This window comes from Bos indicus x Bos taurus, chromosome 2, assembly GCF_003369695.1.
Source record: "Bos indicus x Bos taurus breed Angus x Brahman F1 hybrid chromosome 2, Bos_hybrid_MaternalHap_v2.0, whole genome shotgun sequence".
Classification (NCBI taxonomy): Eukaryota; Metazoa; Chordata; class Mammalia; order Artiodactyla; family Bovidae; genus Bos; species Bos indicus x Bos taurus.
Window position 1 is genome coordinate 122,282,140 of NC_040077.1, and position 12,576 is coordinate 122,294,715.

The window sequence follows — 12,576 nt, forward strand, 5'->3', positions numbered from 1 at the left end:
GAGTAATACTCTTAGGAATATGACAGAACTCAGGGTAACAGTGCATCATTTGTCATGTCTAGATAACAGAAAAATGTGACCTATACTCAAGAAGAAAAAATGAAAATGGAAAAATCCCCGGTGAATATAGTTCCATACCACCCAGATGTTGGAGTTAGCAGAGAAGGGTTATAAAGCATTTTATAAAGTATATAATTTTATAATTATATATAAGTATATAAAACTATTATTTTTAAAATTAAAATTAATAAAAATGTATTAAAATTATGAAAAAGTATAATTATATAAAGTATAAATTTTATAATTTTATAAATTATACATTTTACAAATTTTATATAAGTAATTAGTATTTTAAAATACTATATTTTAAGGTACTTAAAGTATTATAAAGTATTTATACTCAAAAATGTAAAGCTTCCCTGGTGGCTCAGAGGTTAAAGCATCTGCCTCCAATGTGGGAGACCTGGGTTCGATCCCTGGGTCGGGAAGATCCCCTGGAGAAGGAAGTGGTAAACCACTCCAGTATTCTTGCCTGGAGAATCCCAGGGATGGCGGAGCCTGGTGGACTGCCGTCTATGGGGTCGCACAGAGTCGGACATGATAAGCGACTTAGCAGCAGCAGCAGAGAATTAGAAGCTTTATTACAGAAAGAATTAACAGGGAAGTTCTAGAGTAGAAAAGTATAACATCTGAAATAAAATTGGTTATATGGCTTTAACAGTAAATTTAACAGTAAATTAAAGATAACAAAAGAGCCAGTAAATTTGAAAATTGAATAGAAACAAACCAATTAAGCAAGTTAGTGACCTTACGAGATTTTTGATGGTAACCCAGAATACAAAGTACATTTTCCATCAACTTTGAATGCATAGGCTCGTGCATACACACATAACTGAGGATTGCCCATGATTAATTGACACTGACTACTCTGTTTCATTAAAAAAAAAAACAAACAAAAAAAGCTAGTCTCAAATCACTAAGTTGATTTTATCACCCACAATCAATTTAAGAACCACAGTTTCAGAAATACTAGAATAAACTTTAAAGACTAGAACAATATGGAGTGTGTGTTAAGGTGGCAGGGAGGCTTTGGCCAGGTGAGATCCTCATCAGTGAGTGATCTTGTCAAGTGTGATAGCCGACCCTGAGTACCTTCTTGAAAGACATGTTACTGTCAAGGAGTCAGTCTTCCACCCAGAAGAATGAGTGTCCTGTTGCCAGCCTAGCTTAGTAGAAAATTCTGTTCTAAATCTGACCACTCTGGTCTTGGGTGGATGAAGGGACAACTCAGCCTGGCAGTTCTAAAAAGTGATGATTCTTTGCTTGAACATTTGGACATCGTGACTGGCTTAGTAATGTCCTAACTCCCTTTTCTGCTAAGGGAGAAGCCAGTGTCTATTAGGAGATTCACTTTCACACGCCACAACTTCAGCTCATGCTAGAATTGCAGAGTGCTGTGGGAGGAACGTGAGGGGAAAAGTTTTCACATACTGCTGCTGTATCAGAAGGGAGAGGCTGTTTGTGGTCTTAAATGTGATTATCAGATTTGATTTACTCTGTCTTAAGAAGAAAGATTGAAGAAATGTCTGGTAGGATGGTAGTAGTTCTTGAACATTTTAGCTTGAGAATTTTGTTTGCTAAATAAAAGCACATACGTAATAAAGGCTCAGTATGCTAAACCAGATAACATGGCGAGGGTCCTTTCAGAGTGATGTGGAACCAGCACCCTCTCTTTTGATTTAAAAATCAAAAGTAAGGAGTTGGTGTAGGGACCTGGAGTAGGGACTTGGTGGCGGTTATTTGTGATGACTGTTCGATTATATAGGGCTGGCCTTTGAAAGGAGTGAGACACTATCTCTTGCCTTCTGGTGTTCCTAGAATAGGTGTAGACATCCTTTTTTCAGCTGCTGAAGGCAAAATTAAGACAAATGGGTGAAATTTCAGGGAAGCACATTTTATTTTAGTATATAAAGAATGTTTAAGAGAACCATTCACTCGCATGGTCAGTTGCCCCAGAACTGCTTCCAAATCATTGGAAATTCTCATGCAGAGGCTAAATGGGCATCTTTCAGAATGGTCAGAAAAGAGCTTTCTGCATTAGCTAGATTTGAAAGTTCCTTTTCTACTTGAGTGTTCTGTGATCCAGAGCAGCTCTTCCCCCAGTCATGAAATCGTTGCAGAGTGTTCAGCCGCCCACTTACCAAATGTTCTCTCTGCCAAGTATTGGCTCCAGTAATACAAATACAAAGAATAAGTATTGTTCTTGTTCTTAGACATCACACAACTTCCTCATACCCATGGAGGCACAGAAGCAGAGTACTGCTGACGTACACAAGCAGACATTCATGAGTAACCAGTCACTCCTGGGTGAGGAGCGCCCTTTAGCATGGCTGGATGTGATTTAATCAGCCTCTGCAGTCAGTCCCTCTGGATTGTAGAGGAACTCTGATTTAAAGTAACTGCATTTCTTTTTTTTTCCTTTCCGAGGTTGAGACATCTGTGAAGTGTTTAGAAATGCCAACACACCTGGGGGTCCTTCTTGTTCTTAAGAGACAGTGTGAAGTAGTTGACTGACGACTGTGGTTTCTCCTTGTGTCTGCCTTCACTCAGCAAGTCTGTAGGGCCTCTCTTAAGTGCCCAGCTCTGTGCGTGGCACTAGGGATCTAGATGTGAGAGAAACTTGTTCTTGGCCCCATTAAGCTCACAGAGGTGAGGAGAGAATTGATAGATGTTGATGCCTGTTGAAATTATGTTCATTACCCATTTTCAGTTCATAACCAGTTGTATTAACCTTTACTTACCTGGGTTTACCCTCCCCTGTTAGATGGTTGGGTCTGGTACCCTCCATGACCTGTGCTTGGCCATTGTTGACGTTGGAGATCACAGATGGCAAAGATAGGGTCTCATAGAGCCAAACAGATGAGGAATTAATCTTCCAAGAAGCCTCATTTGCTGCTGACCTTGAGGTCAGAGCCCAGGCCAAACAAGCACAGCCCAGCGAGGTCCCTCTAAGGTTTGGCCCTGGATTTGTCTCCTTACAGCAATGTTGTGGAGAAGTGTGTCACTCACGCCTCCCGTACAGAGCGCGCTGTGCTTATTGACGAGGTGTGCACCATGAACGATGGTCCCCACAGTGCCTTATACACCATGATGAAGGACCAGTATGCCAACTACGTGGTCCAGAAGATGATCGATGTGGCAGAGCCAGCCCAGAGGAAGATCGTCATGCACAAGGTAGGCCAGTCTGTGCAAGTCTCAATCAGAGAGGAGGAGCCGGCCCTCGCGTCTTCTCAGTTCTGCAATACAGGAGGGTGGGCATCTTGCTTCTTCTTGCACAGTTTCTCACTAGATTGTGACTTCTTTTTCCTTTTATCTGGAGTGGCCGCTGTCCTTGTGTTTGCTGCCCCTCCATCAGTAACTCAATTGGTGTGAATGTTAAAGTCAGTCTTTGTGGGGAGTCCCCTCCCGGTCTTCAGGCCATGCTTCTACCTGATGGCTCCCAGGAGACCAGCTTCTCAGTCTAGCAGATCAGCCTCCTTACCTTATTTCCTTTCCTCCCTCTCATCATTGATTCCACCACCATTACTGAACAAGCTCCTGCCTAAGGCAGCACCTGGTCTGGCACACTGATCTGGTGCCCACTGTGTGCCAGTCGCCAGCACAGAGATGGCCGAGACTGAGCACTGCCCACAGAGCACATGTGGGGAAGGGTGACGTGAGCGCCTGTGCTCACGCCTTTGAGGGGAGACTTTGTAGGAGGAGAAGTCCAGGCTACAGAGGAGGTAGACAGGAAAAAATGGGACAGAAATCTGAGGTGCTGTGTGCTGTGAGTGGGAGCTGACACAGAAAGCACATGAAGAGGCTCATGGCCTCAGAGCTGTCATGGAGGAGGTCCAGCCGGCTCCACACAGACCACGGGGCGGAGAAGCCCAGCCAGCCCCCAGGCAGGTGTGCAGGCCGCACTGTGTCTGCGGGAGGCAGTACCTCGAGCTTTGGGTGTTGCCCATCTGAACCCTCAGCCTTTGGGCTCTGAATTCACCCAGTCCTTCTCGATGGAGGGGGTGACCGTGGTCTGGCAGTGATGAGCCACTTGCCCTCTCTGAGAACAGAGTTCGGTAATGAGACTCTTTACTCTGGACTCAAGTTCTGAGCCAGACGAGGCACCCATCAACCTCCAGTTCAAAACAAAACACCATGCTGGTGTTGGCGATGGCAGTTGAAGGCTGGGGAGTCCAGAGTCCTTAAGCTGTGAGACTCAGATGGGGCTGTCAAGATGCTGGTGAGGGCGGAGGGAATGTAGGAGACACAGCAGGTTGGGAGTTCATCCATTTACCAGATACCTACAAGCACACGTGCTCCTTTCACCAGGGCACTGTGTTGGTGGGCCCAGCAGTGTTGTGGACAGTTACACTGCTGCTGGAAACACTGGGGAGGGCTGTGAGAATGTGCAAGAGTGCCTCTTCTGATGTGGGGGTACAGAGAAGGCTCCCTATGAGAGCGATATTTGAAAAAAGCCCTGAATCTTTCCAGGTGGAGGGAACCTAGTGTGTGCAGGCTTGGAAGCAGGAAACAAGGCGGTGTATTTAAATGGAGAAGTACAGCAAGTTCAGTGGGACAGGGCTGTGGTGCCATAATCACATTTACATTTCAAATAATGGTCCTGGCCAATGAGTACCTTGGAGGAAAGGAGGGAGTTGAGGGCTGGACAGGGGATTGTTGAAATAATTAAGCCAAGAGGGGAGTGGCGGTTTTGAGATTCAAGAGAAGTGGACAGAATGGGGCTTCGCCGCTGGTTTGATTGAGGGAGTTGAGAGAGGAGGGGGAGTCCTAAGAATCTGAAAAGCCTGAGACTTCTGCTCTTTCACAGCTAGGCATAGCATTTTAGGAAGACGGAGCATTGACAGGGACCAGGCTGCTTTCCATTTGCCTTTAAATCAAGTGGAAGATGGAGTTCAGCAGTGTTGTATATGCACATTGTGGTGTTTGTCTAGAAGAGGACAGATGTAAAGGTTAAGTGGCCAGACTCACCAGTGAGCCAGTCCTGGGGACAGACAGGTGAAGGAACTGAAGGCAGCTTTTGGAGAGCTGCCAAAAGCAAGGGGTCTGGGGCCTTGAGTACTAAGGACCAGAGTGTCAGCTCTGTATGTGGTCATGATTGCAACCCAGATGGGAGTGTGGTGTCCTTTCTGCAAGGGAGTTTATTTAGGAAGGTTAGGCAAATGGTCTGGGTGCCACAGCTCAGAGTTCGAGCCAAGGACTGTGCCCAGTTTCCCAGGCTGGCTCATAGGTGAGAGTGTAAAGCTAATATGGGTCTGTGTCCTGTGTGGGTCACAGAAGTGGTTTCTGGAGCCACCTGACCCTTCCTTGCTTTGAGGGCACAACTAAACAGACAAAACCATCTGCATGGAACATTCAGGCTTGAGAATGTCCATCTTCCCCGGCATGTTGTCTTGTGTTGAGTAAGTAACTGGGGAGCTGTGATGGGGAAGCAGGTCAGTGTTGTGGGTCTTCACTGTCTTTGTCGCATGTTGGTGGTTCCACAAATGATTCTGAACGCAGTGTGTTGTAGCTGAGGTATGCAGAAGGGTCTGTGAGGTCACCAGCAAGAGAGGTGGTTCCAGAGAGCAAGCACCTCCCGAGTTGTGTGGGATGCACAGGACTTGCGGGTGTGGGTCTGCCCCAGGGTAGGGGGCGCGGGCGGCGGGGAACAGAAGAGATGCTCGTAGGGCTAAGGTGAAGGGTGAGGTTGGAGCAGAGCTGTGAGGGGAGCAGCCAGACAGTGGGTGGCTGTTGGACTTTAGATGAGTGACTTCACCACTGTGCCTCCATGTCTTCATCATTGAAACGAGGATAATCACACCTCTCTTACAAGGCTTCAAAATGGACGGTTCTTGGCTCGTGTTTATTGTTTTTATTGTTATCATTAGTAGCTTTCTGTGATTCGCTGTGAACTGGAGAGCAGGGTCAGGTGATGAGGGCAAGGGTTCGTGGTCCCCAGAAAGCAGCCCCTGCTGCTCAGGAGAGCCGTGGGGCTGAGAGGCTCCCTCAGGGCCTGCTGTCCGCTGATGGATGGTGTGGTTGTGTCACGGGATGCGCAGTCTCCATACGCTGTCCTGGAAGTGGTCTGTAGTTGTCCGACCTCCAGAGCCCTCACATCCTGCATCAGCGCTCAGGACAGGAGCCGCTCTCCTCATCTGCTGGGTCAGTGTAGCTCGTGAATTCAGGTGCTCAGGCTGAGCTAGTGAAAGATGTTGCTTGTGGGGTATGTGTACCTGTGGGCACCTCATGGTGTCCAGGAGCAAGTTACCCTGGAGTCCCCCGAGCCTGTCCCAGGCCAGAGTAACACAGACTGTGCTTTCTCTGCAGATCCGGCCCCACATCGCGACTCTTCGCAAGTATACTTATGGCAAGCACATCCTGGCCAAGCTGGAGAAATACTACATGAAGAATGGCGTTGACTTAGGGCCCATCTGCGGCCCCCCTAATGGTATTATCTGAGGCAGTGTCACCCCGTACCCTCATTCCCACTGACCTCACTGGCCCACTGGTGAATCCAACCAGCAACCAGAAATGTTCCAGTGTAGAATCCAAAAATGGGTAAATGGTTGCTCCAGGATTACCCTCTCCTCCCAAAAAAAGGAATCAAATCCACAAGTGGAAAAGCCTTTGTAAATTTGTTTAATTTTATTACACATAACATGTACTAATTATTTTTTTTAATTGACTAATTGCCCTGCTGTTTTACTGGTGTATAGGACACTTGTACATAGGTAACCAGTGTACACGGGAGGCCACGCATTTTGTTCAATGTTGTATCTATATTCCACGTGTGCAAACTTCCAGGGTTGTTGGTTTAACAAAAAAGTTAAAAAAAAAAAAAAAGAAAAAAGGTTTTTAACTCATTTGCCTCACTGGCAAGTTTTGAAAATAGCTATTCCCCACGTCCTCATTTTAGTAAAAAAGAAAAACAAACAAAAAAAAAAACCCTGAGAAGTCTGAATTTTAGTTAAATGACCCCAAACTGGCATTTAACAATGTTTATAAAAATATATATATATAAATATATATATATAATGAAAATCATTTCAGAGTTGCAAAAGCCTCAGTTTATGACATTAAGTTTATGAAACTTCTGAAAATTGCCTTTTTTGGAGACTATTATGCTGAAGAAAATAGTGTAGTCCGTTTTGTGAGGAGGAGATGTGAGCACCCAGAATGTCTTTCAAGGCCGGGCGGGTATAATTGTTTACTGCCTACTGGATTTTTTTCTGTTAACATTGAAAGGCAAAAATCTGATTATTTAGCATGAGAAAAAAAAAAATCCAACTCTGCTTTTGGTCTTGCTTCTATAAATATATAGTGTATACTTGGTGTAGACTTTGCATATATACAAATTTGTAGTATTTTCTTGTTTTGATGTCTAATCTGTATCTATAATGTACCCTAGTAGTCGAACATACTTTTGATTGTACAATTGTACATTTGTATACCTGTAATGTAAATGTGGAGAAGTTTGAATCAACATAAACACGTTTTTGGTAAGAAAAGAAAATTAGCCAGCCCTGTGCATTCAGTGTATATTCACACCTTTTATGGTCGTAGCATATAGTGTTGTATATTGTAAATTGTAATTTCAACCAGAAGTAAATTTTTTTTTCTTTTGAAGGAATAAATGTTCTTTATACAGCCTAGTTAACTTTTAAAAAGAAAAAAAAAATAGCTTGGTTTTATTTGTCACCTAGTCAGATAGTAGCGAGATCCTTTCTAAATGTTATTCAAGATGATTCAGTTCACACTAGTGGTTTTTTTTTTTTAATCCTAAAAAAGTAATGTTTTGCTTATTTTGTGACAGTCAAAAGGACGTGCAAAGTTCAACCCCGCCCTAACTTTCCTTACAATCAGAGCCCCTCTCACCTTGTAAAGTGTGAATTGCCCTTCCTTTTTGTACAGAAGATGAACTGTATTTTGCATTTTGTCTACTTGTAAGTGAATGTAACATACTGTCAATTTTCCTTGTTTGAATATAGAATTGTAACACTACACGGTGTACATTTCCAGAGCCTTGTGTATATTTCCAATGAACTTTTTTGCAAGCACACTTGTAACCATATGTGTATAATTAACAAACCTGTGTATGCTTATGCCTGGGCAACTATTTTTTGTAACTCTTGTGTAGATTGTCTCTAAACAATGTGTGATCTTTATTTTGAAAAATACAGAACTTTGGAATCTGAGTTTGTGCTTTATTACTATTATTATTTTTTCCAATATAGTGCCCCAGAGCAGATAACCCTTTTCTTGTTTGTGTCTCTTTCTTTCTGTTTTGTTTTTGTCTTGTGAGAGGGTTTATTAAAGACATCCCACATGGCGTCGCAATGTCCAACTTCTTTTGAAAAATCAGAAAATTCACCTTCTTGGGTGCCCATGACAGGGAGCATCCTCAAAAGGCCTGACCCCACTCTCCGCCTGGTTCTCTTCATTTGCACTCTCTGGGCTCTGCACCTGTTGCGAGCCCAAAGGGCCTGTATTAGAACCCAACAGATTATAAATGTCTCCTGGCTAAGCTAAATGTCTCCTCCTCATTTTCTGAGGCAGGGCGGTAGGGAAAGCCTTCCTGCCCTGAGGTCCCCTTTCCTTTCCCCTGGCTGGGCTGCTCCTGTCTGCACCCCGCCCTTCTGTGTCCTCACACCAAGGTTGGCCCAGGCTGGCCTGCTGTCCCTAGCTCACTCTTCATAGCATCACACTGGGGACCTCTTCCAGCAGTGAGTTCAGGAGACTCTAGCTAACTGAAATACCTGCCGTGTGTGCCTGAAGATGCCCCCTTTCCCTTCTTTACCATCTTTGCTCCAGGAGCAGCTTTGGCAGAAAACCACCACTGAAACTTGGTTGGCAACGACAGGATGGGCTCAGCCAGGGGCGCTGGAAGTGGAGCCTCAGGGTAGATGGACTTCCCAGGGTCCCCCTCCAAGGGTGAGGGACGGTCACTAGCAGCCCCTGTGGTCTGAGAAGAAACAGAGGGGAAAGGAGCTGAGCCAGTGGAGGGTTCAAGTCCAGAACCTGATTTTGCCTTGGCAGCTGTAATGGAGTCCTTCCCGAGCCCTCTTCCGAGGCCATAAGAGATAGCATGCTGGGGTGTGTGCGACTCTGAGTAGCGTGGCTCTGCAATCAGACCAGGGTTCAAATGTGGCTCCCTAACCCTAACCTGATCTTTTTAAGTATTTGTATATTTATTTGGTTGTGTCGGGTCTTAGTTGCGGCACGCAGAAGCTTTTGTTGGGGCACGTAGACTTGTCTAGTTGCAGCACAAGGAGTCAGTCGTTGAGGTGTGCGGGCTTAGTTGCCCTGTGGCCTGTGGAATCTTAGTTCCTCAGCCAGGGATCGAACCCCCATCCCCTGCATCTCGAAGCAGATTCTTAACCACTGGACCACCGGGGTAGTCCCTTTACCTGATCTTTAACCGAATTCCTTGATGGAAATGGATGGAAGGCCATCAGTTGCATGTATGTGAAGTGGTTCTTACATCATGGAACGTTAACAGCTTTTAGACAATTACGGTTTTACTGGGCCTTTGCAGAGGCCGGGAGCAAAGCAGGCAAAAACAAGAGGCTTGGATTTCTTTATCTCTCATGAGTCTACAGTCTGTGACCTTGAGCTGGTAATTTTGTCTCTCTGTTCCTCAGTTTCCTGAAGCTGAAGTAAGATGGAATTGTTAATAAACATGTCAAAGGACTTCCCTGGTGGTCCAGTGGTTAAGACTATGCTCCCAATGCAGGGTACATGGGTTCGATTCCTGGTTGGATTGGACTCCTCGTGTTGCAGCTAGGACTCGGGCAAAAAGTAAAAATATACATGTCAAGTGCCTGCACCTTAAGGGCTACTCATGTAGGTTTTGTCTTCTACCTGGACTATTTATACTTAGATTTTGTACTTTTTTCCCCCTCTCCTTTTACTCAGCATTTAGAGAAATGTTTTGTGTTTTTGGTAAGAAAGCAAGGTGCTAGGTTGGAAATGTGATACCTCCATCATCTTAACTTCAACCCTGTGTCTTTGAGGCCTTTGTGGTCAGAAAAATACAGGTTTTCATCCCAATTGCCCTTTATTACCTGGGTCATCTCTCTGAGTCCAAACTGTCTTCTCTGTGAAACTGGGGAAAACAGTACTTCATGTCCAAGTTTGGCTGAGAGGATGAACTGAACTGCCTAGCAGAGTGCCTGGCACATGGCGCAATAAATGATGCCTCTCGTTTTTTACCTTTTAATAGCACTCCTCCCAATGTTTGTGCACAGGCTTTGGTGAACCAAACAGTCCTTGTCCATTATGTAAAGAAGTTAAAAAGTGTTAGTCGCTCAGTCGTGTCCGACTCCTTTTGACTCCATGGAGTCAAAATTCCTGCTCGTGGAATTCTCCAGGCAAGAATACTGGAGTGGATAGCCATTCCCTTCTCCAGGGGATCTTCCTGACCCAGAGATCGAAACTGGGTCTCCCACATCACAGGCAGATTCGTTACCATGTGAGCCACCGGGGACGTGAAGTCATTCGTCATAAACTAACTCTGGGCCAGGCATCCAAGAGAGAGTTTTTACATGTTCTCTCATTTCTCACAGCAGTCCTGCGTGGAATGTGGTGGTTCTCCTCTTGTAGATATGGAAATGAGTGCTGGGTTCTGATGCAAGTCTTTGGGTCAAACCAATGCTTGGCCTGAAGCTTTTTCCCTTGGCATCTCGTGGGAGGGACTGGGGCTGGGGTGACCCCTCCCTCTGCAGGATTGCATTTCAGGGCACAGGCTGAACCTCCTTATTTGACTGACTGCCAGTACCAGCTGCTAACAAGTCCATCCAAGGATGTGAGGTCCTGGGCTGCCAACCATATGGAGACCGACATTCTTGGTCTCTTACAAGAGACCTCCATCATGAGTCCCTCCAACATGTCCCTCCATCGCACTTTGATGACAACAGAGTCCTTCCATCACACTTCGTATAATAATCCTTCACCGGATCACAGGGCTTTACAGGTTACAGAGCACATTTGTATTTGGATGCCTTTGATCCTCTTGAAAGCCTTAGGCAATAAGATAAAGTGAAAGTGAAGTCGCTCAGTCGTGTCCAACTCTTTGCAAACCCATGGACTGTATGTAGCCTACCAGGCTCCTCCATCCATGGCATGTTCCAGGCAAGAATACTGGAGTAGGTTGCCATTTCCTTCTCCAGGAGACTACTCTTCCTGGTGGCCCAGAGAGTAAAGTGTCTGTCTGCAATGCAGGAGACCTGGGTTCGATCCCTGGGTTGGGAAGGTCCCCTGGAGAAGGAAATAGCAACCCACTCTAATACTCTTGCCTGGAAAATCCCATGGATGGAGGAGCCTGGTGGGCTACAGTCCATGGGGTTCCAGAGTCGGACATGACTGAGTGACTTCTCTTTCTTTCTTTCTCCAGATCTTCCTGAGCCAGGGATTGAACCTGGGTCTCCTGCATTGTAGGCAGATGCTTTACCATCTGAGCCACCAGGGAAGTCAGGCAATAAGATAAGGTAGACGTTATCAGCCCATTTTTCAGGTGAGGCGTTTGAGACCCAAGCCACACAGTGAGTCAATAACCTAGTAAGGATTTTATCTGAAGTTTCCTAAAACCAAGTTCAGTGCTCTGTCCATGCCATCTTGCTCTTGCCACCTTCCATCAGCTCCAGGGATAGCTGGTCTCTCTTTTCTAGTTGAGTGTTTGGAGAAGCGTGAGGCACTAGACAGAGGAGCCTGGCGGGCTACAGGAGTCCACCGGGTGGCAGTCAGATAGAACTGAAGGGACCTACGTGCAGGCAGGAGGCGCTAGAGAGTGAAGCATTTTACAGGGAGGAAACCTGCGGCTTCATGTAGTTACCAGCAGTAGCCACACGAGGGTGCTGCTGCCTAAAGAAAGCTTTATAGAAGCCTAAGGGCTCAAGGGTCCAAGGTGAGGGCTGGAATGGCTTTTCCCTGGCTTGGGGGGCTCAGGAGTGAAGAGTTCCATCCAGAGACCTGAAGTCTGGCATGTGCCCTAAGACTAAGCTTTCCACTTCCCTCCCTCCCCAGCTTCCTCTGGGCAGATGGCTAGTCCCTCACTCTGGCTTGGGAGGGCAGTGTATCTGGCTCACAGCTCTGCCTTGGACTCTGTAACCTCTGGCAAGTCTGTTTCCCCAGCTGTCACCTGGCAGGGTTGCCTGGCCCTGCCACTCTCACAGGGTTGGTATGAGGCCAGAGAGCTGGTCCTGTGAGCAGGGTGGCCCCAGTTCAGTTCAGCCGCTTAGTCGTGTCCGACTCTTTGTGACCCCATGGACTGCAGCAGCCAGGCCTCCCTGTCCATCACCAACTCCCAGAGCTTATCCAAATTCATGTCCATCGAGTCAGTGATACCATCCAACCATCTCACCCTCTGTCGTCCCCTTCTCCTCCTGCCTTCAATCTTTCCCAGCATCAGTGTCTTTGCAAATGAGTCAGCTCTTCGCATGAGGTGGCCAAAGTATTGGAGTTTCAGCTTCAACATCAGTCCTTCCAATGAACACCCAGGACTGATCTCCTTTAGGATGGACTGGTTGGATCTCCTTGCAG

General features: G+C 46.1%; 1 protein-coding gene and 2 non-coding genes across 24 annotated transcripts in view; 2 read left to right on the forward strand and 1 right to left on the reverse strand.

Annotated features, from left to right (window-relative positions):
- PUM1 (pumilio RNA binding family member 1) overlaps positions 1-8,234 on the forward strand; it is a 125,954-nt gene extending 117,720 nt beyond the window's left edge. For all 22 annotated transcript variants that reach the window (XM_027517892.1, XM_027517920.1, XM_027517964.1 and 19 more), the window contains 2 exons: positions 3,042-3,234; positions 6,367-8,234. In XM_027517892.1, the coding sequence (XP_027373693.1) occupies positions 3,042-3,234; positions 6,367-6,498 (325 nt within the window). In that variant the 3' untranslated portion in view covers positions 6,499-8,234. The remainder of the gene's footprint in view (positions 1-3,041; positions 3,235-6,366) is intronic.
- On the forward strand, positions 4,072-4,156 carry LOC113881626. The gene has a single exon (XR_003508111.1). It is a non-coding gene; the product is annotated as a small nucleolar RNA SNORD103/SNORD85 (small nucleolar RNA).
- A 3,200-nt stretch (positions 8,235-11,434) lies between the features above and the next one.
- Positions 11,435-11,506, reverse strand: TRNAC-ACA. The gene has a single exon. It is a non-coding gene; the product is annotated as a tRNA-Cys (tRNA).
- Positions 11,507-12,576: the final 1,070 nt, after the last annotated feature.